The sequence below is a fragment of the Heptranchias perlo genome, chromosome 24 (assembly GCF_035084215.1).
Source record: "Heptranchias perlo isolate sHepPer1 chromosome 24, sHepPer1.hap1, whole genome shotgun sequence".
In the NCBI taxonomy this organism is placed as follows: Eukaryota; Metazoa; Chordata; class Chondrichthyes; order Hexanchiformes; family Hexanchidae; genus Heptranchias; species Heptranchias perlo.
In genome coordinates this window covers 44,607,223-44,632,442 of record NC_090348.1, presented here as the reverse complement: position 1 = coordinate 44,632,442, position 25,220 = coordinate 44,607,223, and the positions used below count along the sequence as shown (strand labels likewise).

Below are 25,220 nucleotides of genomic sequence, written 5' to 3'. Positions count from 1 at the left end.
CATCAGCAATATATGTTAAAAATCTGATGCATTTCCTCTCAACATTTACCATTAGAATTCCGATGCGGACTTTAGAATGGAAACTTCCTACGTAAAGTTGTCTTGGCTTGAATGGGCTGGTCAGCAGATGGTGCGGTCCAGTCAATGGGTGGGTTAGCCCTGGGACGGTGGGTAGAGTGTCCTCATGTGTGGGTTGCTGGCCCATGGTCAGCGGGTAAGCTGGCTGGCATCGTGAGGAGGGGGATGATGGGTTGGGGTTCCAGGGCATGGCCTGGTGCTTGGGGTGGTGGCCCGGGGGACAGTGAGGGGCAAGTGGCCTGGGGTCAGTCGGGGTTTAGATGTCCCAGGGTCAGTGCAAGGAGGTGTGGCCTGGGGTCAGTGGGGAGCAGGCCTGGGGTCAGCGAGAGGGGTCTCGGGGTAATTGGGGCAGTCTCCTCACAGGGGACAGAGGGACGTAGTGGCCTTGGGTCAGTGTGGGGAGGTGACCCGCCCAGTGGGGGAGGGTGGAGGGGAGTCGGCTGTGGTCAGTGAGCATGTCCCAGGGTCAGGGGGTGGAGGGCGTTCCACTGAGTTGGGGGAGTGAGGGGAATAGCCTGGGGTCAGTGGGCGTGTCCTGTGGTCAGTGGGCGTGTCCTGTCGCCACAGTGGGCGTGTCCTGCGGCCAGTGGGCGTTTCCCAGGGCGAGTGGGCGGGGCTCGGGGCCAGCTGGTGTTTTCCTGAGTCCTCGAGTTAGTGGGCGGGGCCCGGGGGTCAGTGGGCGGGGTCCCGGGGGTCAGTGGGCGGGGTCCCGGGGGTAAGTGGGCGGGGGTGGGCGGGGCCACGCGTTATGAATTTCCCGCGTCCAGTTTTTAAAAATCTTTGCCGACGTCAAGCGAGATGACGTACGTTAGCGGAAGTAGGTCATTGTATTTCCGGTGGCGGCGGAGCGGGTCGGTGAGTGAATGAATGCGGCGGCCGGAGTTACCGGGGGTCCGGGGATCGGAGGGCCCGGGGGTCCGGGGATCGGAGTTACCGGGGGTCCGGGGATCGGAGTTACCGGGGGTCCGGGGATCGGAGTTACCGGGGGTCCGGGGATCGGAGGGCCCGGGGTTACCGGGGGTCCGGGGATCGGAGGGCCCGGAGTTACCGGGGGTCCGGGGATCGGAGGGCCCGGGGTTACCGGGGGTCCGGGGATCGGAGGGCCCGGGGGTCCGGGGATCGGAGGGCCCGGGGGTCCGGGGATCGGAGGGCCCGGGGGTCCGGGGATCGGAGGGCCCGGGGTTACCGGGGGTCCGGGGATCGGAGGGTCCGGGGGTCCGGGGACCGGAGTTACCGGGGATCGGAGGGCCCGGGGAGCCCGGGGTTACCGGGGGTCCGGGGAGCCCGGGGTTACCGGGGGTGTGGGGTGCCCCGCCCGGGGGTGTGGGGCCCGGGGGCCCGACCACTGGGCCTGTTGAGGCGGGCGGGCCCTCCACTCCCTCCCTCCCTCCCGCCTTTTTGCTGCTTTTGGGAAACTCCTCGAATCCGGTTTATTCTTTACTGAAAACCGTTAAACTGTCAGTTTGTGTCCACAGAAATGAACCCAGCGGGAAATGGGCCCCCCGGCACCGCTCTCATCGACCGCACCATCCAGATGAGGAAAGAGGCGCAAGCCAGGAAGGTGATGCTGGTCTGGGGGCTGCTCAATGTGGGGCTCGCTGGGATGGTCTACATGGAGATGTGAGTGGTTGTTCCCTCTCCACTCGCAGTGACTCTCATTTGTCTTTAAATTGTGGAGATAAAATTTGACACCTGGTGTTAGAATGAAAGATTTGCATTTCTATAGCGCCTTCCACAACCTCGGGACGCCCCAAAGCGCTTTACAGCCAATGGAGTACTTTTTGGAAGTGTAGTCACTGTTGTAACGTAGGGAAACGCGGCAGCCAGTTTGCGCACAGCAAGATCCCGCTAATAGGAACGAGATGACCTGTCTTAGTGGTGTTGGTTGAGAGATCAATATTGGCCCAGGACACCGGGGAGAACTCCCCCCTGCTCTTCTTCGTGTCATCAGAAAGCAAGGGCTGTCTTGTGGTGCCACCCGACGACCCAGTGAGTAGCTGAACCGGACAGACCAGCTTCTTTCCCCATTCGGGTGTGTTAGTCGATCTTGGCCGATTGCAGCGTTCCGGGGTTAAAATCGGCCTTGGCTCCCCTGGGAAAATCGGCCAGACTCACCGCTCCCGAATCGCCTGCCGACACTCGCTGCGCGGGCTAACACGTGGAGGGTGGCCTCTCTCCGTGAGGTACTGGGAAGGTGACTTTGGAACCACAGGTCACAGCGGCAAAGGGAACATTGGCAGAAAAAGGAGGAGCAATAAGAAACTTTGTGAATCTGGATTAGTCTCTAACTTTGAGAGCTGGCGAAGACATCCATCAGTCTCGTTACTGGTAACGGGTTACTGGTCCAGAGTAATGGGCCAGAAAGGCATTTACTGATGGAGTGGGAGAGGGGCCTCAGTAATTTGCTTTTAAACCCTTGTCTTGAGTTCAAACACAAGGTGTTTGATTCCCAGCTAATCGTATTAATTTTTATTTTTGAGTCAAGATGCACATATTTTATAATTTTTTTTAAAAATCTCATTTTGCAGGACTGGCAAATTGCTGAGCAAATTCTACAACATCAGCTACTGGCCCCTGTGGTATATTGGTGAGTAACTCTGTGCTATCTGGAGAACTTAGTTGCCGATTGTGCTGTCTCCCACTGATTAAATGTGCTCCTCTGGTTAAATTATGAGGGCTGGTTGCATAGACGAGGCTTGTTTACCTCGGAGTATAGAAGATTAAATGGTGATCTGATTGAGGTGTTTGGGTAGATAGAGAGAAACTATTTCTTCTAGTGGGGTGTCTAGAATAAGGGGGCATAACCTTATCATTAAAGCTAGGCCGTTCAGGGGTGATGTCAGGAAACACTTCTTCACACAAAGGGGAGTGGAAATCTGGAACTCTTTTTCCCTCCCCCACCCAAAAAACTGTTGAGGCTGGGGGTCAATTGAAAATTTCAAAACTGGGATTGATAGATTTTTGTGAGGCAAAGGTTATGGAACCAAGGCGGGTAAATGGAGTTGAGATACAGATCAGCCATGATCTAATTGAATGGCGGGACAGGCTCGAGGGGTTGAATGGCCTCCTCCTGTTCCTATGGCAGTTGCGGGTCACGGCAGGTTATTGGGCAAGAGCGGGGCGGGGGGTGGGCCTTTGCCCCGTGCCCTGGGCTGGTGTCTCTGCCACCTCTCGGAGACGCTTATACATCCCGCAGAACCTTCCGGTGCCCCAGGTGGTTGCTGTCCGTTTTCGTTCCTTCCCTTCAGCCTCAGCTATTTGCCAGTTGTGTCTTGTAGAATATAGGAGTTCAGTAGGCGGCCACTCGGCCCATCGTGCCTGTGCTGGCTCTCTGAAAGAGCTAGCCTCCCGGTCCCGTTCCCCTTCCCCGTGCCCCTTTAAAAAAAATTAATTTTTCAAATATTTATTTGCTTCCATTTTTAAAAGCTATTCTGGATTGTGATTCCACTAAGACGTTCCATGTCCTGAGAATTATTTCTAAGTTCTCTGTTCTGGTGATGATCCTAAACATGTGCCCTCTGGTTACCAACTCATCCAGTGGGAATAGCTTTTCCCTTGGGCTGCTCTGATGTTCTCCTTTCCACATCAAGGCCAGTCCTTGCTGAGAGCAGCTAACTCCACACTGACCGTAGGATCGATGTTTGTAGCTTCCCGTTCCGTGTCGTTCAGCTTAAGAGTTTCAATTTCTACGGAGCCCGCTCCGTATCTTGAATCCCACGCAAAACACTGCCTGAATTTAGTTTGGTGTATTCTGTTGCACGTCTTGTAACTTTCCGATTTCTCTCTCTTTTGTTCCAGAGCTCGGACTGGTCACCTTGTTTTGCCTGAATGCTTTATTTGATTTCTGGCGTTATTTCAGGAGTGCCGTGGTCCCAGCCAGCCTTGTGATGAGCCCACAGCAGCAAACCCTGCTGGGAATGAGGAACTCAGGTAAGTTGGGACGTAGCTGCGGCCCAGTGTGGGGAGAGAGAACGGTTAAGGAACTCCGGTCCCTAGCTCCCGACTCCACCCCTCTCCCTGGCCACTGTCTGAGGCTGAACCAGACCGTCTGCAACCCTGGCGTCCAATTTGATCCTGAGATGAGCTTCCGACCACATATCTGCTCCATCACCAAAACCGTCTACTTCCACCTCTGTAACATCGCCTATCTCCGCCCCTGCCTCAGCTCATCTGAAACTGAAACTCTCATCCATGCCTTTGTTACCTCCAGACTTGACTATTCCAATGCTCTCCTGGCCAGCCTCCCATCTTCCACCCTCCATAATCTCTGCTGCCAGTGCCCTAACTTGCACCAAGCCCCTCCATGGTCTCGCTACCCACCACCCCCACCCCACAAATCTCCATAATCTCCTCCAGCCCTACAACCCTCCGAGATCTCTGCCCTCTCTTCTCAGGTCCCTTTGTAACTGTAACCCCTCACCCCGGTCCCCGGTTACACATCCTTGTGAATCTACGCTGCATCTTCTCCATTGCTTTTTTGCTTTTCTATCCTTCCTATAATGAGCTGGTCAAAACTATACACAATGATCCCAACTGCAACCTCACCTGAGGTCTTGGACCAGTCCAAAAATTGCCTCCTGGCTTTTACAGTCTGTGCTCTAGATACAAAAACCAAGGGGGTAAGAGGCACCACAGTGTTGAGGTGGTTGAAGAATCCGAGTAGGAGACGGGGAGGATGAGTTCAACACAACGAGGAAGAACATGGGGGTTGGGACTTCTGAACGTTGGATGTGATGGGTGAGGAAGGTGAAGAGCAGTACTGACCATATGGAGATGACAAAAGTCTCAACGGGAAGCGAGAGGGGGGACCTATAACCGAGTACTTAACCTGTCGCAACTCTTCTCTCCTCAGCGATACAGACGACTCCGCAGCAGAAGCCAGCCACCACGTCCACCCCCAACAGCTCCCCGCCGGGCATGGCCCAGGGGCAGAGCGTGCTGTCCTACAGCCCTTCGCGGCCCCTCTGCCCCAGTCCCAAGTTCAGCCCCAACTGTATAACGGGGTTTAGCCCAACCATGCCGACCCCTTCCCCGCCAGGGAGTGGATCCTTCCCGTCCTCTGTGATGTACTCGTCTGGCAACAGCTTCAATACGGTACGTAGAAACGGAGGGGAGGTGGGGTGGAATCTAACCATTGGGATCAATATTTGACGTTCACTGGTATCTCTAAAATCCCCATTATGGGTTTGTAACCATGTTCCCGTTTTCCCCATCTCGCCTGACAGTAAGAAAGAAAGAACTTGCATTTATATCGTGCCTTTTTGAAATACTCTTTGAAGTGTAGTCACTGTTGTAATATGGGCAACGTGGCAGCCATTTTGTGTAGGGCAAGGTCCCACAAACAGCAATGTGATACCGACAAAATAATCTGTTTTAATGATGTTGGTTGAGGGATAAATATTGGCCAGGACACTGGGAGAGCTCCCCTGCTCTTCAAAATAGTGCCTGGGGATCTTTTACATCCATCCGAGAGAGCAGACGGGGCCTCAGCTTAATGCCTCATCCGAAAGACAGCATCTCTGACAATGCAGCACTCTCTCAGTATTGCACTGGGGGTGTCAGCCTAAATTTTGTGCTCAAGTCTCTGGAGTGAGACTTGAACCCACAACCTTCTGACTCCGAGGCGCGAGTGCTACCACCGAACCACGGCTGACATTGTTAAGACACTGACCCGAGCTGGGGTGGCTGTTCCGCAAATGTCCGTGGCCCTCGGGTGCCTCAATCGAGTGCCGTTCTTTACTGCGTGAGCCGTTGACAGTGAGTGTTGAGAGCTATTCCTCCGTGGGTGATATTACGATCAGCCCCGATGCTGTCCACACCTCGGCCAAATCTGTGCTCTTTGTAGCCGGGATGGCAACGAGCACTGTGACCTTTGACTTATTCTGCTCCCCTCCCCCAGTCTCTGGGTCACCGGGTACAGGTTTGCCCCCCGCACTGTCGCTGTAGCTCGGCACAGATCATAGAAATCTGGGGCGTCCCTGATCTTGCGTTTATATAGTGCCTTTAAGGTAGTAAAATGTCCCAAGGCGTTCATAGCTTTTACCCATTAAACTTTTGAGGGAAGTTTTTGCCATATTTTATATTTTGCAACAAAAAAAAGGAAAGTCTTCCCATGTCAACAGATGAGATGGTGGAGACTTCCCCAGAGGACCAGCTGGGTGTATCAGTGAGTAACTGATCCCAGCCAGGGCTGCGATAGGCCTCAGTGCTCCTGGGTTATGGAGGGGGAAAGGCGGCCAGGATTCCCATTCCTCGTACTGGGAGTCCATGTGCGGACAGGGTCGGGCTTGGCCATGGCCATGATGACCCCACCCCCCTGGAATCACCGTCAAAGCCACCGAGTAAATGCTGGGCAGGGTCCTTGAGCTGGCGGGGGGGTGGCCCGGATTAGACTGTATCTTCAGCGTGGAACGGAGAAAATTGGCAAGAGAAACACAAGAGATGGGTGAGATCCTAAATGAATATTTCACATCGGTGTTTACGGTTGAGAAAGGCATGGATGTTAGGGAACTTGGGGAAATAAATAGTGATGTCTTGAGGAGTATACATATTACCGAGAGGGAGGTGCTGGACGTCTTAACGCGCATCAAGGTAGATAAATCTCCGGGACCTGATGAAATGTATCCCAGGACGTTATGGGAGGTTAGGGAGGAAATTGCAGGTCCCCTAGCAGAGATATTTGAATCATCGACAGCTACAGGTGAGGTGCCTGAAGATTGGAGGGTGGCAAATGTTGTGCCTTTGTTTAAGAAGGGTGGCAGGGAAAAGCATGGGAACTGCAGACCGGTGAGCCTGACATCTGTAGTGGGTAAGTTGTTAGAGGGTATTCTGAGAGACAGGATCTACAGGCATTTGGAGAGGCAGGGACTGATTAGGAACAGTCAGCATGGTTTTGTGAGAGGAAAATCATGTCTCACGAATTTGATTGAGTTTTTTGAAGGGGTAACCAAGAAGATAGATGAGGGCTGTGCAGTAGACGTGGTCTACATGGACTTCAGCAAAGTCTGACAAGGTACCGCATGGTAGGTTGTTACATAAGGTTAAAACTCACGGGATCCAAGGTGAGGTAGCCAATTGGATACAAAATTGGCTTGACGACAGAAGACAGAGGGTGGTTGTAGAGGGTTGTTTTTCAAATTGGAGGCCTGTGACCAGCGGTGTGCCTCAGGGATCGGTGCTGGGTCCGCTGTTATTTGTTATTTATATTAATGATTTGGGTGAGAATTTAGGAGGCATGGTTAGTAAGTTTGCAGATGACACCAAGATTGGTGGCATTGTGGACAGTGAAGAAGGTTATCTAGGATTGCAACGGGATCTTGATAAATTGGGCCAGTGGGCCGATGAATGGCAGATGGAGTTTAATTGAGATAAATGTGAGGTGATGCATTTTGGTAGATCGAATCGGGCCAGGGCATTGGGGAGAGTTATAGAACAAAGAGATCTGGGAGTACAGGTTCATAGCTCCTTGAAAGTGGAGTCACAGGTGGATAGGGTGGTGAAGAAGGCATTCAGCATGCTTGGTTTCATTGGTCAGAACATTGAATACAGGAGTTGGGATGTCTTGCTGAAGTTGTACAAGACATTAGTAAGGCCACACTTGGAATACTGTGTTCAGTTCTGGTCACCCTATTATAGAAAGGATATTATTAAACTAGAAAGAGTGCAGAAAAGATTTACTAGGATGCTACCGGGACTTGATGGTTTGACTTATAGGGAGAGGTTGGATAGACTGAGACTTTTTTCCCTGGAGAGTAGGAGGTTTAGGGGTGATCTTATAGAAGTCTATGAAATAATGAGGGGCATAGATAAGGTAGATAGTCAAAATCATTTCCCAAAGGTAGGGGAGTCTATAACGAGGGGTCATAGATTTAAGGTGAGAGGGGAGAGATACAAAAGGGTCCAGAGGGGGAATTTTTTCACTCAAAGGGTGGTGAGTGTCTGGAACGAGCTGCCAGAGGCAATAGTAGAGGCGGGTACAATTTTGTCTTTTAAAAAGTATTTGGACAGTTACATGGGTAAGATGGGTATCGAGGGATATGGGCCAAGTGCAGGCAATTGGGACTAGCTTAGTGGTATAAACTGGGCGACATGGACATGTTGGGCCGAAGGGCCTGTTTCCATGTTGTAAACTTCTATGATTCTATGATTCTAAAAGTAGGCTTGGGACCGACTGCAGAAAACCAACGGTGAAGGAGCACTGGAATTTCAAGCAGCCCTGGTTATTGCTGTCATGAGCAGGACTGTGGGACTGACCAGGAAGCCTGTCGCACGGTGGGAGTCCCAGTGCGGTGCGCCACGGGAGACGAGAAGGCCAGGGACCTTCCTGACCCCCCCCACCGTGCCACTGTGAGGAAGCCTTGCTGGGCTCACCCCCACCTCTCTTCCCCACTTCCTGATTCCTGCCCGGTTTCAGGTCCGTCTGCCCGGGAGTCCCCCACCCACCCCACCAGATAGAGAAAAATACACGTGAATCTTCTCTCGGAATCCTTGGTGTTTGATTGTGAACCAAAGGGAGTGATTGCGAAAGGTGCTTTCTTTCCATACTCCTGTGGGGCTGGCTGTGTTCTGGTCGCAGGTGAAAATGACAGCTCCTTTACCCTGACCTCCGTTGCCATGTGTTTAATTCAGTCCGTTTTCCCACCGTTCCCGGTTTTGTGTAATCCCAGTTCCATTAATTGCGTTGCCATCTGGTGAGGAGTTTTCAGTTTCTCATCATTTTGTTTAAAAGCGCGTCAGCCCTGGGTGGAATTGCCCGCGCTGCCAGGTCTGATGACTCAGTAAGTTTTTATATCCACTGAGTAGCTGAACCGTACTGACCAGGGGGGATCCCAGATTCTTTCCCGATCCATGCGGGACTGGCTGATCTCATCCGGTGTGGCATTCGAGCTGAACTGATCGGCTTATGAGCCCTGGGTTAGCAAAGAGGAAAGTGGCCAGAACTCCTGCCCCTGGTCGTGATCGAGTGGCTCTTATTTTAAGCGTGTAGACAGTGGGATAGGACAACCGGTTTGCAGATGATGACTCCCATGGTGGAATACCCTTTGACTCACATTGGAGCATTGGCTGGTTATAATTGTGGAAGGTTCGGTTCATACCCCTCTCTTTAAACCGACCCCTACCCAAACCCTTTTATATTACAGATCTGCTTCAAGTTGAATAATACGATAAATAATATGCTGGAGCTCCAAGTACTGTGGAATCTACATTAACCCGCTGCTCTACGTACACATGAACCAGCAGCTCTGTTCTACGTTCACAGTAGTAGGCAGCTCTGCTCCTCTCCACTGCTCCGAGTGTAATCTTGCACGTGCATAGTTGTGTGAAGGTCTAGAGCAGTATTGCCTTGTGGCCGAGGACATCCACTGGCGCTGGGAACGGCTGTGTTCTGGTGGGACTGAGAGAAATCTCCTCTGGAGGCAACTCTGTGCATCTCTGGAACTAAAAACAGCCCCGAATGCCCCTGAAGTTCTCCGTTTGTCTCTCAGTCACGGAACAGTGTGTTGGAGGGGCTGGGAGGGGAGGGAGAATGTCTTTTAATATTGCTGTAGCTGAAATGATATGAAACGTGACAGGAAGTAGATAAATTAAGAACAAGCTGGATAAGTTTTCTGGTCAAAGAACTAACTGAGGAGTAATGGAAAGTGTAGTGTGTGCTCACTGACCTACATTGGCTCCCGGTCCGGGAACGCCTCGATTTTAAAATTCTCATCCTTGTTTTCAAATTCCCTCCATGGCCTCGCCCCTCCCTATCTCTGTAATCTCCTTCAACTACACCCATCCGGGATCCCTGCGCTCCTCCAATTCTTGCCTCTTACACATCCCCGATTTTAATCGCTCCACAATTGGCAGGCGTGTCTTCAGCTGCCTAGGCTCTAAGCTCTGGAATTCCTGCCCTAAACCTCTCCGCCTCTCTACCTCTCTCTAAACCTTTAAGTGGTTCCTTAAAACCTACCTCTTTGACCAAGCTTTTGGTCACCTGACCTAATATCTCCTTATGTGGCTCGGTGTCAAATTTTGTTTGAAAATCGCTCCTGTGAAGCGCCTTGGGACGTTTTACTGTGTTAACGGCACAACATAAATTCAAGTTATTTTTATTCTTTGAAGACAGCAATAATTTTTTTTCTCGCCCTGTATGTTCCAGTGGGTTTTTGTTTTTACAGTTCTATACTGTTATGTTAATAAATGGAAATTGTTTTTTGGCGAGTGTAAATGAGGGGCTGAGGAACCTCAGCGCAGGACACCAGCAAGGGTGAAAAGACTAGGACAGACGATGAGGAAGAAAGAACTTGCATTTATACAGCACCTCTCACGACCTCAGGACGTCCCAAAGCGCTTTACAGCCAATGAAGTAATTTTGAAATCACCGTTATAATGTAGGGAAATGCGGCAGCAATTTTGCGCAAAGCAAGATCCCACAAACAGCAATGAAATAAATGACCAGACAATCTGTTTTAGGTGTTGGTTGAGGGATAAATATTGGCCAGGACTCCCCTGCTCCTCGTCCAATAGTGGCCGTGGGATCTTTTATGTCCACCTGAGAGGGCAGACGGGGCCTCGGTTTAACGTCTTATCTGAAAGACGGCACCTCCAACAGTGCAGCACTCCCTCAGTACTGCACTGGGAGTGTCAGCCTGAATTATGTGCTCAAGTCTCTGGAGTGGGACTTGATTTACCTCAAAAATTTGGTTCAAGATGTGTTTAGGTAACGCCAAGCTTAGATTTTAAAAGCCTTGATTGTCGGAGGAAGGGGAGACAGGGGGAGCTCGAGAGTTCCTCCACTTTGAAGTCCTGGGAAAGAATAAGTTAGAGTAGGAGACTGACTCGATTTCAACACGGTGACGATGCAGGGGGTGGTGAGGAAGAGTGAGTGGGATGATGTGTTTGAAACAAAGGCTGTGATAGACCGGGAGGTTTGGGGGGGGGGTTTGGGGGTGATTTGGAGGCCAGAGACGAGGGGCTTTTGTTAGCTAAACTGCTGGAGACTTTATTCTTTCCTATTTTCCTTTAGGGCTCCAGCTTCAGTCCCCTTCAGAATTCGTGCTTGTACAATAACAGCGTGGGGAGTACAGAGGGCTCCAGCCTGAGAGCCCGTTACCGATCTGCACCTTCCGTGTACAGCGCTCCCCTCACACGAGATGAGTACGTGACCGACATGAAGTCTCTGGAGAACTTCCTCCGCTCTGAAGAGGAGAAGCAGGGCCGCAGCCAGCTGGGTCAGTTGAGGCTTGAACTTTTGGTGTGATATAATCGGAACCGTACAGAACAGTGAGGGACCCGGATTCAGGGGCCTGGTCTGTACTGCGTTAGCCGATCTCAGCCGGGGCAGTTTGAGGACGGTTGCAATCATTGGCGTCTCTATGTTTTGGATGGGAGGGCAAGGGGACTTTCAGTCCCGATTGTCGTCCAGTGACCTCTCCTGCAAAGTGTATGCATGGACATTGGGTGAACAAGGACAAGTTGAGGAAATTTGCAGGGTTATGGGGAAAGAGCAGGGTGAATGGGACTAATTGGATAGTTCTTTCAAAGAACCGGCACAGAGACAATGGGCCGAATGGCCTCCTGTGCCGTACGATTCTGTGAACAGGATTGGGCTTGGCCGTAATCCCCTCTCTTTAGTGCTCCTTCCCAAACAGTTGGGAGGTCTGTTGACATTCACTGTCTTAAGCTCACACATGAAGATACTGGAGGGAGGTTGGTTTGAATGAAGCTGTAACATGGCATGGACCTTCAGAAGGGGAAGGAGAAAACTGGGGTGGGAGAGGGGAAGCCCCATTTTGAGATGATCTTGTTCTTTATCACAGATTGAAAAGTTGTGTTCTGGTATTGAGGTTGGGGGTGGAGTGGGGGGGGTGTAATGTTATTGGGGAGTGGTTATTTGGTAAACGGAGTCACCGCCTCAAGCTCCTTTGGTCATTTGCCCCGATGGATAAACTCACTTAACCAACGAGCAGCTGGGCCCTGCAGTCAGGGCAGTCCCGGGCTCGATCCCTGGTCTGTGCTGTTGGCTCCCTCTCTGCCAGGGTAGCAATGTCGGCGCTCGGTCGGCCTCAGCACTTCTAGGTTTGGGAGGGGTGGGGGGTGAGAAAAAAAATCAGCCGAGGTTCCAGCTTCGGACTTAGCTGTGATGCTGCTGTGGTTGAATAGCTTGCTGGCACCCTTGCTCGCACATGACGGATGGCTGCTTGCATGATGTACCAGAGGGCATTCGTCGTCCAACAAAGAGTCCACACCTTCAAGAGAGAGAAAAAAGAAGGGACAAAGGCTAGTTTCTATGAGGTTAAATGGGAACTATGAGGTTAAATGGGAACTATGAGGTTAAATGGGGAGTGAAATGGAAGCCTGATCTTTGTACTGCTGTTATCATCCAACCTGCCAATTTAAGGCTCTGCAATTCTAAAATGAGTGTGTACCTGAGGCAGTATCCAGGCTGTGAAAGTGATACTGCACCTCAATTCGAAAGATGAATTGGGTTAAGAGGACGGGGACGTAAGATTGGCTGAAACTTTGGGAGACCCAATGGTAAAAAGGGACTGCCTGGCTCTCGCTTTTAATTGCTGAATGCCTTGCCTTTATTGATTTGTGCGCGCACACACACAGGAAGCCCGGAATGTGCATCCAACAGAAACAGTCCGACCTTTTGGAACTACAGCCGCACCACAGGAGACTACGCGCAGTCGCTACGCAAATTCCAGTACCAGCTCGCCAGCCGGTCCCAGGCCCCCTCGGCCCACAAAGATGACACTGACCTGGGCTCCAAGCTGCTCGCGGAAGAGGTGCGTTACAATTTCTAGATGCTTAGCATTTCACATGATTCGTAGAAGATTAAAAATTAACCCTTGAAGGACTAAAGCTTAAGAAAGAAAGAACTCTCATTTATAATAGTGCCTTTCACAGCCTCAAGATGTTCGAACGTGCTTTACAGCCAAATAAGTACTTTTGAAGTGTAGTCACTGTTGCACTGTAGGAAACGCAGCAGCCAATCTGCGCACAGCAAGATCCCACAAACAACTATGAGATAATGACCAGATAATCTGTTTTGACAATGTTGGTTGAGGGATAAGTATTGGCCAGGATACCGGGGAGAACTCCCCTGCTGCTCTTCGAATAGCGCCGTGGAATCTTTTATGTCCGCTTGGGAGACCAGACGGGGCCTCATCCGAAAGACGGCACCTCCGACAGTGCAGCACTCCCTCAGTACTGCGCTGAAGTGCCAGGCTAAATTATGTTCTCAGGCCCCTGGAGTGGGGCTTGAAGCCAAAGGCAAGAGTGCTATCGACTGAGCCGCGACTGACTCCTTAAGTAAAGCTTTGGTTGATGAGCTCAGAAGTAAACCTGTGAGAGTATTTTAGGACTGAAATTGTTTTTTCTCCACTACTAAAGTCAGATTGCTAAATATTGCAGTGAGGCAGCTGGAGTCCACCGTCAGTGCTGAGCTGCCTGTCCTCGGCTGTCTCTGCGCTGTTTATAACGCTCCGAGGATCGGGCGTGTGAGCGGTGTGGGTTGGTTATTCCCATTTTGTTGCTGTGTTTCTCTTTATTCTGCGCTGTGATGTTTCTGATTTCACTATTGTCTGAATGCGCTGAACACCCCAGATTGGATCCCTGGCCTGCGCTAAGTGGCGGTAGAGGGGCAGCTACAACTAGGGTCAGTGCCCCAGAATAGGCAGGAGACAGCTGGCCAGTATTCGCACCCCTGATTTATTAGCCAGCAACCCTTGCTGGAAAGCGCCTCTGTCCGGATGCCTCGTGGGGTGGGGCACTTAATGGACCCACCCCCTCCAAGCCCCCTAACACTCGATGTCCAGGTACAGGCAAGAAGAATGGCCATTTGGACAAAGTACTGGAGGGCGCTGTGGAATTATAACCCAGCAAAGAGCCTTCGGGGTGGGGGGAGAGGGGGGAAGGAGGAGTGGGTAGAAAATCAGCAGGAGGAGGATTGGGATTCACTAAGACTGTAATTGTTGACCTCTTGGTACCTTTCAGGTGTGGATGAGACTGAATATGAGCCGGCAGCAGTTGGACCTTCTCGATTCCTGGACAGCCAACCTGAGAAACGTAAGTAAATGTTCAGTGAGCCCCACTGTTCAGCAGCTCAGATTCAATGGGAGCCTGCTGCCCTTGTTTGGATGTAGCCTTCGCGGTCACCCCGTTAAGTTTTAAGTGACGGGATCCGAATTTAGTCCGGCCCGATTCACCCCGTCCTTCATCCCAACCCCACCATGTTCCCAATACAGTACCTTAAATAACGAGTCTTGTTCACTGAAGCTTTGATTTCTGAGTTTGAATGGGGGCGTACATTCCCTCGTGGCCTAATACAGTCCCCACTGCTCACAGCGAGCATGTTGGTGTTGATGCAATTTTCCTGCTATACGTGGACAGTAAAACCAAAAAGTGAAGTAACCAATATATTATTTAAAACACACAGAAAATCTCCACTTAACAACTGCCTCTCTGACTGATTAGCAGTTGCATCCAGACTCTGATCACTAAGGTAACCGCACTTTAACGAGGTGCGAACAGCTGATTGAAACTGCTTGAAGGACCCGACTTTGGCTGAAATCAGCAGTGCCTTTTAAATCAGTGTGCACTTAATTGAACTGCTCGAAATAGCCAGCGCGCTTGATATGTTATAAGTGGTGCCTTTGTAATTGATGCTGACGGTGGCAGACGGTTAGCTCTATCTGCCCGATCTAGGGAGCTGCCTGTGATTAGCACGGAGTGCTGGGGACAGTAACTGGGTCTGCAGTATACAAGCCTCTTCTGGGGTGGGAGGGGGGCAATCTCGGCCCATAGCACTGAGTTGGTGGGGTGTTGTGATTTATTCCCCCATCCCGGGGTTAAGGCTTCTCTTCCTGTTGCCATTTCTCCCCCCGTTGCTGTGAGAGAGACGAATGGGAAATTGGGATGTCTGGACCCAGGCAACTTCTCCATGCTTGGTGACCAGTCAACAACCGGCTTGCATTTCTGTCCGTCCTCGAAGTAGGGAAGAGGTTGTTGGGGCAGAGCAGGAGCGGCCTGGCAAAGGTGAACAAAAGCAGAGGGAGGTGTAGTCCAGCTCTTTTACAGCCCCTCTCGGACTCCAGTGCAGGAATTAGCTCGTGATCTGATTCGGCAATCCCCCTCTGAATTCAAGCTCCCAGTCAGTCTCTTTTTAACCCCTTTCCCTCCTGCCCTCTTTAAAATGGGCAGAAACTCAGATGCGTTGTGTATTGGCCGCAGTCCTCTGTGCCCAGTGTTTTAACACACAGTCCTGGCTTGAGCATTTAAGGGGAAGCTGGATAAGCACATGAGGGAGAAAGGAATCGAAGGTTATCCTGATGGGGTTAGTGGAAGCAGGGAGAGAGGAGACTCGTGTGGAGCATAAACGCTGGCATAGACCAGTTGGGTCGAATGGCCTGTTTCTGTGCTGTAGTTTCGATGAACCTCAAGCTGCTCTGTGTCTGGAACGTTACTCTCAATGTTTTCACCCAGAAGGTGATAGAGCTGTGGAGTGTTTACCCTAATTTTCCTGACTTTCCTTCTTAACTTCCTAATGTTTAACTTGTGTCCAAACCCTGCACCACATGCAGTAATTTCTCAGAGGTATTGGATATTATTAGTGAATTCACATGGAGTCTTTGTTCCCTGAATCCTGCACTGAGTGGAGCATAAAAACAGGTTCCTGGTAATGAAAATTAACTTTTTGTTTAACTGAGTACAGGAACCGAAGAGGGCCATTCAACCAAGTGAGTCTGCTGTACCGTTTCAGCTGCCCGTGGCAGTAAATTCCATTGCTTTGATCCCAGTTCTCTGCTTTTTCTCCATTTCCCTTTTATATATCCTTGTTTCCCAAATGTGTCTCCCTTTTAAGCACTGTGTTGCTGGCTTTCTGGGTCAGATTGTTCCACATCTAATCAATGCTGTGTGCAGACATATATTTACTGGAATCGCTTTTGTGGACTTGGCTCAGACTCTAAGGTTGTGTCCTCTTGTATCTTATCTGTCCGCAGTGGATGAGCGAGACCATTTTGAATCGTTTGGTCAAAGAGATTGACGGCGTGAACACACAGCTAAGGAGACTAGGGTGTCCCGAGCTGCAAGTAGGAGGTACGTATGTCGTTTCAGGACCTAAAGCCAGAGATTGGCTATTCCTGTGGCTCAGCATCTTTCGGCAGTGAGTAGTTGGACCACAATGCTCAGGGAGATCCCCGGCCTGTGCTGCGTTCGTTGATCTTGGCCAAGGCGATTGGAGGGGGCGTGTAAATTGTCCTCCGTGCCCTGTGGGTTTAGGGGTGAGGGAGGGGGGCGGGGTGGTGAATCTGCCAGGGATCCTGCTCCTGATCTAGCAATCCCTGCTGGGAGTGTGCAGGTGAGGACAGATTTGGACTGGCTGTGCTTTGATGCCCCTGTAGTCAAATAGCCTGTTGACGTTCAGTCTCCTGTGGCTCGCACCTGAAAAGTGACCACATATACAAGGTAAAGGAGGGCAACCAGAGTCTTGACAACCAAACCCCCAACAAGGACCCATACCTTGTGAAGGGAGAATTATGGGAGAATGAGAAAAAGCATTTATATAGCGCCTTTAACGTAGTAAAATGTCCCAAGGCGCTTCACAGGAGCGATTATCAAACAAAATTTGACACCGAGCCACATAAGGAAATATTAAGACAGGTGACCAAAAGCTTGGTCAAAGAGGTAGATTTTAAGGAGAGAGAGGCGGAGAGGTTTAGGGAGGGAATTCCAGAGCTTAGGGCCTAGGCAGCTGAAGGCACGGCCGCCAATGATGGAGCGATTAAAAATCGGGCATGTGCAAGAGGCCAGAATTGGAGGAGCGCAGAAATCTCAGAGGGTTGTAGGGCTGGAGGAGGCTACAGAAATAGGGAGGGGCGAGGCCACGGAGAGATTTGAAAACAAGGATGAGAATTTTAAAATCGAGGCGTTCCCGGACCGGGAGCCATTGTAGGTCAACGGGCACAGGGGGTGATGGGTGAACGGGACTTGGTGCGAGTTAGGATACGGCCAGCAGAGGTCATCCACCAATACAGTGGGCCAGAAATCACGCAGAACGGCGAGGCAATGCTCACCGCAGCTCCTGCGAATTTAATTTACGAAAATACTGCGGGCTGTGTGGTGTCCAATTGCTTGAATTTGAAGTTTAACCAAAATGTGCGTTATCAACCCAGCCTGTGAGCAGCATGAGTTGATGCGCGGCTGGAAACGCCAGAGGAGAAGACCCGCCTACAGAATCAGGCTGCAATGCTCAGACTTCATTCATTTAAAGTTAGTATTCTGGATGTCATTGTAAATAAAAATTTTAATTTTTTTTAATATGAAAAGCCAAAGAAATAATTGAATTAAATTAAAGGGATGGAAAGGCAAAATTTTTTAATTACTATTTTTTAATAACCAAAAACTATTAAAATAAGGAGTAATATGAGACTCCACATTTTAAAAATTTAATTTCTAGTGGTTTGACGGTCATTAAGACTAACTTTTAAAACTTAGTTTAGACCTGGTGGCGTAATTAGTTACTTTCCAGCCGGGCAGGAAAGCAAGTTTGCTCTTTTTCAATGATTTCTCTGATTGCAGCGTGCGACGGCCCTTTAATTCGAAGCACTTATATCGCCGGCGAACCACTGGGAGCAAGTTCACGATTTCCACGTTTTACTGTGCATGTGCAAACACCAGAACTTGCTCCTTCAATTCGTCACTAAAAACAGAGAGCACCGTTGAGCTCCTCCATTACTTTGGGAGGGATCTCTGGCCCATTAAATCTTTTAGTCTATTCTATGTCCTTACAACCCTCTGCGTAGAAAGATTTCTCCCTTTGTTCTTCTGGTTGCCTTAAATTTACGCCCTCAGTTACTGACTTGCCAACCGACGAATAGCTCTTGCAGAGAGCTGGTGCAGGTCTGATGGGCCGAATGGCTTCCTTCTATTTTATGAAATTCTGTTACGGAATCTAATCTAATCCCAATGTTTTTGCCTTACTCCAAATATTTGCCTTGGATGTGCCTAACTGCTCTCTGACACACTCGGTGTAGGGATTCTCGGGTGTGTGCTGTGCCTCACTGACACACTCGGTGTAGGGATTCTCGGATGTGTGCTGTGCCTCACTGCTCTCTGACACACTCGGTGTAGGGATTCTCGGGTGTGTGCTGTGCCTCACTGCTCTCTGACACACTCGGTGTAGGGATTCTCGGGTTTGTGCTGTGCCTCACTGACACACTCGGTGTAGGGATTCTCGGGTGTGTGCTGTGTCTCACTGCTCTCTGACACACTCGGTGTAGGGATTCTCGGGTGTGTGCTGTGCCTCACTGCTCTCTGACACACTCGGTGTAGGGATTCTCGGGTGTGTGCTGTGCCTCACTGCTCTCTGACACACTCGGTGTAGGGATTCTCGGGTGTGTGCTGTACCTCACTGAAACGGTATTGCAGCAGTGATACAGGAGCTGCTGTGTTTGAAAATTTCATTATGCGGTGACCATAGGGAACTCTGGTGGTTGAACGGGTTTCCTCTTTGCCCTTTCGCAGAGACCAGCATTAGCAGCCTAAGACAAGCAGCCCTGGTCAGAGCTCCCCAGATTCCAACACTGAACATCGTTGTCCAGTACTTGGACATTACATCAAACCAAGAGTACCTGGTGGAGAGGATCAAAGGTGCGTTCCTGTTTCACAATTCAAGTGGATATAATATGAAAATATCAGGCTCCCACCATTAAACACTGGAATCCCAGTGACTGCGCTAAACCACATCATCAACATTGGCTGACTCTCTCTGATATATTGGCCTTGGAGAGAGTGCAGCGTAGATTTACTAGAATGATGTCTGGACTCCAAGGGTTAAATTCCGAGGAGAGATTACACAAACTAGGGTTGTATTCCCTGGAATTTAGAAGATTAAGGGGTGATTTGATTGAAATTTTCAAGATATTAAGGAGAACTGATCGGGTAGATAGAGAGAAACTATTTCCGCAGGTTGAGGAATCTAGCACTCGGGGACGCAGCCTAAAAATTAGAGCCAGGACTTCCAGGAGTGAAGTTAGGAAACACTTCTACACGCAAAGGGTGGTCGAAGTTTGGAATTCTCTTCTGCAAATGGCAGTTGATGCCAGCTCAATTGTTAATTTTAAATCTGAGATTGATAGATTTTTGTTAACCAGCGGTATTAAGGGATATGGAGGTTAAGGCAGGTATATGGAGTTAGGTCACAGATCAGCCGTGATCTTATTGAATGGCGGAACAGGCTCCAGGGGCTAAATGTCCTCCTCCTGTTCCTATGTTCTGTCTCTTTCTGGTGGGAAATGTCACAATTGTGGTCGGGGGAAGGGTGGTTTCTGGAATTTAGATACATTGGACAGAATAAAGGGAGGTTTATGCTGTGTCCAGCTGTTGTACCTGCTCTGGGAATGATTCGTACTGATGTTGGATGCATGCAATAGAAAACATTCAATTTCCCAGCACTAACACTCTTATCCTGAGCGCAAACGTTTGAGAAAACATAATTGGTGGGAGAGAGTTTAAACTGAGTGAGGCAACTCTCGCCATGACACATCGGTAGTTACCAAGTTCCTCGTTATCTGCACGGATGTTCAGTGTTCCCATGAAGTGACTTGGTTTGTTGCAGAACTTGCCCACGGAGGTTGTATGAGCTCGTTCCGATGGAATGGAGGTGGAGAGTACAAGTCCCGGAAATGGGATACAGACCTTCCCAACGATTCTGCTGTGAGTACAAAGCAAGAAGGGTGCAAAGCTTTTCTTGTGTGTGTTTAACATCTTAACAATGAGTCTCCCTATGTGTATATCTGTTAATTATTGGAACCAGGTAACTAGTTGGGTGTACATGAGCAAGAGGAGACTCCTTGTGTGACAAGTTTCCCTCTCCTCGCTGCCTAATGAAGGGCTTTTCCTCTGATGACCTGGCCGAGATAGGAAACTCGTGTGTTAGGAGGGGGGAGTGGGGGTTAGGAGCAGCGAACTGAGCACGGTCTGGGGGTGGAACCCGGGACCCTCCTAGTCTGTACGGCTCAGCTGCTCACTGGACAAGCTCGCAGCTATTGGAAGAGACCTGGTGCTGCCCTTTTAGTGTCGGTTCTACAGCATCGGCAGATCCTGTTTAACTTCCATTTGCTCTGTGCGCTGCGTAGAGTTGATGGTGTGACCCTCCCTCTCATACTCTGCTTTCTGTGTTTCAGATTATAATGCACATGTTCTGCACCTACCTTGACTCCAGGCTGCCTCCACACCCCAAATACCCCGATGGGAAAACTTTCACATCCCAACATTTCATTCAAACTCCGGATAAACCAGGCAAGTATGTTTCGGCAGCTGGTATCTATACACCAGCGACACTGTGGGTTGCACTATTAGATAATGATTGCAATGTTTCCGACCTCTCTTGCGTTTCCCCTCTGTCTTGAAATCCCGATTTGTGCTCGGCTGCGGATTCACAGGTCTAGTCGCCCTCCAGTACCAGGTGTCCGTTCTTCCAATATGAACCTAAGACGTTGAGTGTTGTGTGGCTATTCAGCTGTAGGGGGAATCACACCAGCGCCCAATCCTCTCCTCTTCCTTTTGTTCACTTGTTTGCGCACGTCGACTGTCGATGGGTCCCCACGTAGCAATCGGGAGTGGGAACCCCCTGGGTGATTACTTTCGGCCCTCCCCCCCCCCCCCCCCCCCCCCCCCGCATCCAGTGGGAGCTGAGCCCGACGGGTGTCCCTTACTGACCCAGCATAGAGCAGGAATGGAATCGCAGGCAGTTTGTAGAGAATCTTTTTAAATAGACTTTGTAAATAGGCTTTGTTCGCTGTAAAATACACTTGTTTGCTGTAAGTCCTGCCTCCAACTCATTGGCTAACACAGTGGTGTCAATAAACACTCTGATTAGACCACAACAGACCCGGACGTGAGGCGAGGGAGAAACCCCCAGAGGTGGAGAGCTTTGGGAAGCATAGGTCCAAAGTCACCTGTTTCCCCCCCAAGTCTGCTGCATTTACCACACGTCGTGTCTCAAATTACTCATATACTGTATCCCAAAATACTATTTTCTGAACATGAATTTTTGAATGGGTTGTTATTAGTGAGAAGGCTTGCAGAAATGTTTTTATGTAAAGGTGTCAATCACAGCATTTAAAAGGAAACTAGATACACTTGGGCTGAATGGCTTCCTTTAGCTGTACTTCCTATGCAGCTAAATAGTAAAGGGTGGAAGGGAAATGGGATTAGAGGGGAGAGATGCGACACGGGGGTGGGGTGGGGGTTGCATGGTCGTCTATATTGAAATGTATCTGACTCCTATTTCTCTATTCATTTCCGACAGTGTCAGGCAGGCAGACTTGCATTTATGTAGTGCCTTTGCATATCTCTCAAATGCCTGCAAGCGTTCAGTGAGTTAAACTAAAGTGTAGTTATAACTGCTGCTATGTCGACAAACGCAGCAGCCATTTTGCATACAGCAAGACCCCTCGAGCAGCAGGGAGTTGAATGGCGAGTCAATCTGTTTTTTGAGGGAGGGATATTTGCCAGGACACCAGGAGAACTTCCTATTTTAATTTAGTGCAAACGGATCTTTAACATCCACCTGAATGGGTCGTCAGGGTTTTAATTTAAAGTCTGATCCAAAAGACAGCACCTCTGACACTGCAGCACTCCCTCAGTACTGCAGTGGAGTGGGACTTGAACCCACGACCTTCTGACTCGGGCGTGAGTGAGTCCGCCTGATCCAGCGTGTACTTAGTTATTAGTGATGATTTCCCACTCTCTTGTGTTGTTAAAAGATTTGGCCAGTTATTCACTTGTGGCTGATTTTTTTCTGGTTCCTAATTCTGTTTGCAGATACTGCGAATGAGCATTTGTTCTGTATACACCAAAGCAACATCAACCCCCCACACTACCAGCTCATCTACCAGGGCCAGCTGTACAGTTTTCCAAAGGTACTCAAAACAAGTGTTTCCTTCTGATTTTTTTTTAAAAAAAATATTTCCTTCCTTCTCTTGAGCCCTGTGATAGTGAAAGAAACAAGGATTTGCCTTTCCCATCCTCATTATGCCTTAAAGCACTTCACAGCCAATGGATTACTTTTTTTTTGAAGTGTAATCACCGTTATGTAGAGAAACATGGCTGTTAATTTATACACAGCAAGATCCCACAAACAGCAGTCAGACGAGTGACTGGTTAATGTTGATCAGGACGCCAGGAGAACTTGCTGCTGCTACTCTTGGCACCATGGGATGTTTTACACCCACCTGAACAGGCAGACGGGGCCTCGGGTTAACGGAAGACGGCTCCTCCGACAGTGCAGCACTCCCTCAGTACTGCTCTGGATGTCAGCCTGGATTATGTGCACAAGCCTGTGGAGTGGGGCTGGAACCCATGACCATCTGATTCGGGCAGCGTGCTACTCCTGAGCCTCGAGCCTCGAACCTCCACAATGGAAGGAACCTCAGTTTGTTCCAGATTCTTGGAGGGGTGAAACTGCTGTTATCAGGATGGCCCAAAGTGCTTTACAGCCAGTGAAGTACTTTTGAAATGTTGTTATGTAGGAAACGCTGCAGTTTTATGCACAGCAAGATCCCACAAACAGCAACGTGGTGATGGCCAGATAATCCGTTTTAGGTGTCGGTTGAGGGACAAATACTGACCAGGGCACCGGGGAGAACTCCCCTGCTCTCCTTTGAAATAGTGCCATGGGGTCTATTGCAGCCACCTGAGAGGGCAGGCGGGGCCTCGGTTTAACATCTCATCCGAGAGTCAGAATTAGATTTTATGTTCCAGCTCTTATTTTATGAAATAATCTTCTTTTGTTTTGCAGGACAGGAGCAACATGCTTCACACCATCCTGATGTTTTTGTACATAATTAAAACGAAGGAGTCGGGAATGTTGGGGTATGTGGTTATTTTCAGACTTCCCTAACGCACGGAGTCTCCGCTGTTTTCTCCTTAAATCATTGGCACTTGAGATACAGATACTTGATACGCATTATTTGTATTTTTTTTGTCTGATTTGGTTTAAGATTCCGCTTTTCTGATTAGTTTTCTCACCCGTCACATTCCAAAAAATCACAATCTACCAAAAAAAAAACTCCTTTCCAAACTTTGATTCGCCCATCCCGTTCGACTCAACTGAAACTTCAATCCTGGCCTCCCGCTGAGATGGGAAAGTAAAGAGACAGGTAGACCCCGGCCCCCGCGACGCGACCCCGCCCCGGCCCCCGCGGCCCCGGTCCCCCGCGACGCGACCCCACCCCGGCCCCCGCGGCGCGGCCCCTCCTAAGTCTGATGAGAGCAAGGCCAGGGGAGATGTGCTAGCACCATGACGATGACCCTGGGATCAGTGCGATTCCACATTGGGGAGTTTCCCCCCCCGCCCCCCCCATCCCAAACCTTCACATGGGGTCTTGGGACACATATTGATGGATAGAAAGGCCACATCACTGCATTTGCACAAGGCCCAACGCCCCCTTCTTAAAAACTGAATTCACTGAAGGTTTCCTTAAACCCCACGAAGTTCTCCTCTCGATATGAGTGAGCTATTCGCTTGGGAGTCGTCCCGTTTCCTCCCCACCCCCCCCCTCCAACTTTCCACCTTCCCTAAATGCCCTTCCATTTCTCCCTTCTGTTTTCCCCCTCCTCCTCCTGGTTCTAACTTTTGTTTTGGGGTTTAGAATGGGGTTTTACTGGGTCTAAAAGGGTTAATTTATGAGGACAGGCTGCATAAACTTGGCTTGTATTCCCATGAGTTTAGAAGGTTGAGGGGGGTGATCTGATCGAGGTGTTTTAAAATGATAAAAGGAATCGATAGGGTAGACACGTTGAAACTGTTTCTTCTGGGGGGAACCCAGAACAAGAGGGCACGATGCTTAAAATCAGAGCTAAGCCATTTAGGTGCAAAATCAGGAAGCACTTTTTCACACAAAGGGTATTGGAAACCTGGAATTCTCTCCTCCAAAAGGCTGTGGATACTGGGTGACACTTGGAGCTTTCAAGACCGAGAGTGACCGATTTTTGTTGGGTGAGGGTATCAAAGGATGTGGAGCAAAGGCGGGTAAGTGGAGTTGAGGTGCAGATCGACCATGATCTAATTGAATGGCTTTTAAAATAAAATTTTAAAATAAAATTGTTGGACTATAACCTGGTGTTGTAAGATTCCTTTCATTTGTCCACCCCAGTCCATCACCGGCATCTCCACATAATTGAATGGCGGAACAGACCCGAGGGGCTGAATGGCCTCCTCCTGTTCCTGTGCACCTAGGCCTTTGTTCCATGGGTTACTGGCACCACCCCCTGGCACCTCAGTCAAGTAGCTGTTCTTCATTTGTGGGCAGAGCAGCGGCTGCTGACTGTATATTCAAAAGGTGGGAGACATCACGGCTAATCGGGAACAGTCCTTACCCGATGCTAATAACACATGCACCAGCCAGCCAGGGAGGCTGCGGTGAGGGAGGGCAGGGTAGGGCAGTCGCTGGACAGCAGTGGGGGTTGTTTCCTCTCCCGAGCCCAGGCCGTATGCAGCAGCGCTACGGCCACCCTGGCTAAGATCAGCGTAGACCAGAGATAAAACCGAGGGCTATCCTGGTCTCTGAGACTGAGTGCTTTTACCCAGTTAGCCATCAGGTGGAACTCTTGTGGCTGTTATTTTAATTGGTTTGGAACCTCTACAGAAAGTGCTTCAGTTCAATTGGATGTAGGAAGAGGCAAAAGAAAAGTCATTCTGATCTAAGTAAGTATTCTATACAGTTAAATTTGTCCCTTTGTATAACTTGGTAGCTGAGGAGAGCTGTAATAAAGAAAGATTCTCATTCCTTTCGTGCCCGACAGGCCCTCAGGATGTCCCAAAATGTTTCACAGCCAATGAAGTACTTTTGAGACGCAGCGGCCAATTTGTGCACAGCAAGCTCCCACAAACAACAAATGGGATGAGTGACCAGTTAAATTTGGTGACGGTTGAGGCTGGAACGTTGGCCGGGGCAATGGCAGAACTGCCTGGGTGACATGAGATCATTTACATCCCCCTCAACAGGCAGACGGTGCCTCCAACAACGCAGCATTCCCTCCGTACTGCATTGAAGTGTCAGCCTAGATTAAGTAGTAATATGTATGGCAGTAGATTCCCATAGCCTTAAGCATAGATTTTGCAACCAAGTCGATCTTGGGGTCACTGA

General features: G+C 49.8%; 1 protein-coding gene across 2 annotated transcripts; it reads left to right on the top strand.

Annotated features, from left to right (window-relative positions):
• The first annotated feature begins 879 nt into the window (after positions 1 to 879).
• On the top strand, positions 880 to 24,189 carry LOC137341746 (transmembrane protein 209-like). Of its 2 annotated transcripts, none has more exons than XM_068005202.1 (14): positions 880 to 933; positions 1,554 to 1,698; positions 2,607 to 2,665; positions 3,877 to 4,008; positions 4,931 to 5,172; positions 11,087 to 11,291; positions 12,676 to 12,851; positions 14,062 to 14,133; positions 16,068 to 16,164; positions 18,592 to 18,717; positions 19,685 to 19,782; positions 20,253 to 20,367; positions 21,895 to 21,992; positions 22,871 to 24,189. In XM_068005202.1, exons 2-14 carry the CDS (start codon positions 1,556 to 1,558, stop codon positions 22,970 to 22,972), a joined length of 1,665 nt encoding a protein of 554 aa, XP_067861303.1. In that variant the 5' UTR covers positions 880 to 933; positions 1,554 to 1,555; the 3' UTR covers positions 22,973 to 24,189. The 2 variants fall into 2 exon arrangements, with proteins under 2 accessions (XP_067861303.1, XP_067861301.1); XM_068005200.1 differs by having other exon boundaries at positions 905 to 933; positions 1,541 to 1,698.
• The last annotated feature ends 1,031 nt before the right edge of the window (positions 24,190 to 25,220 follow it).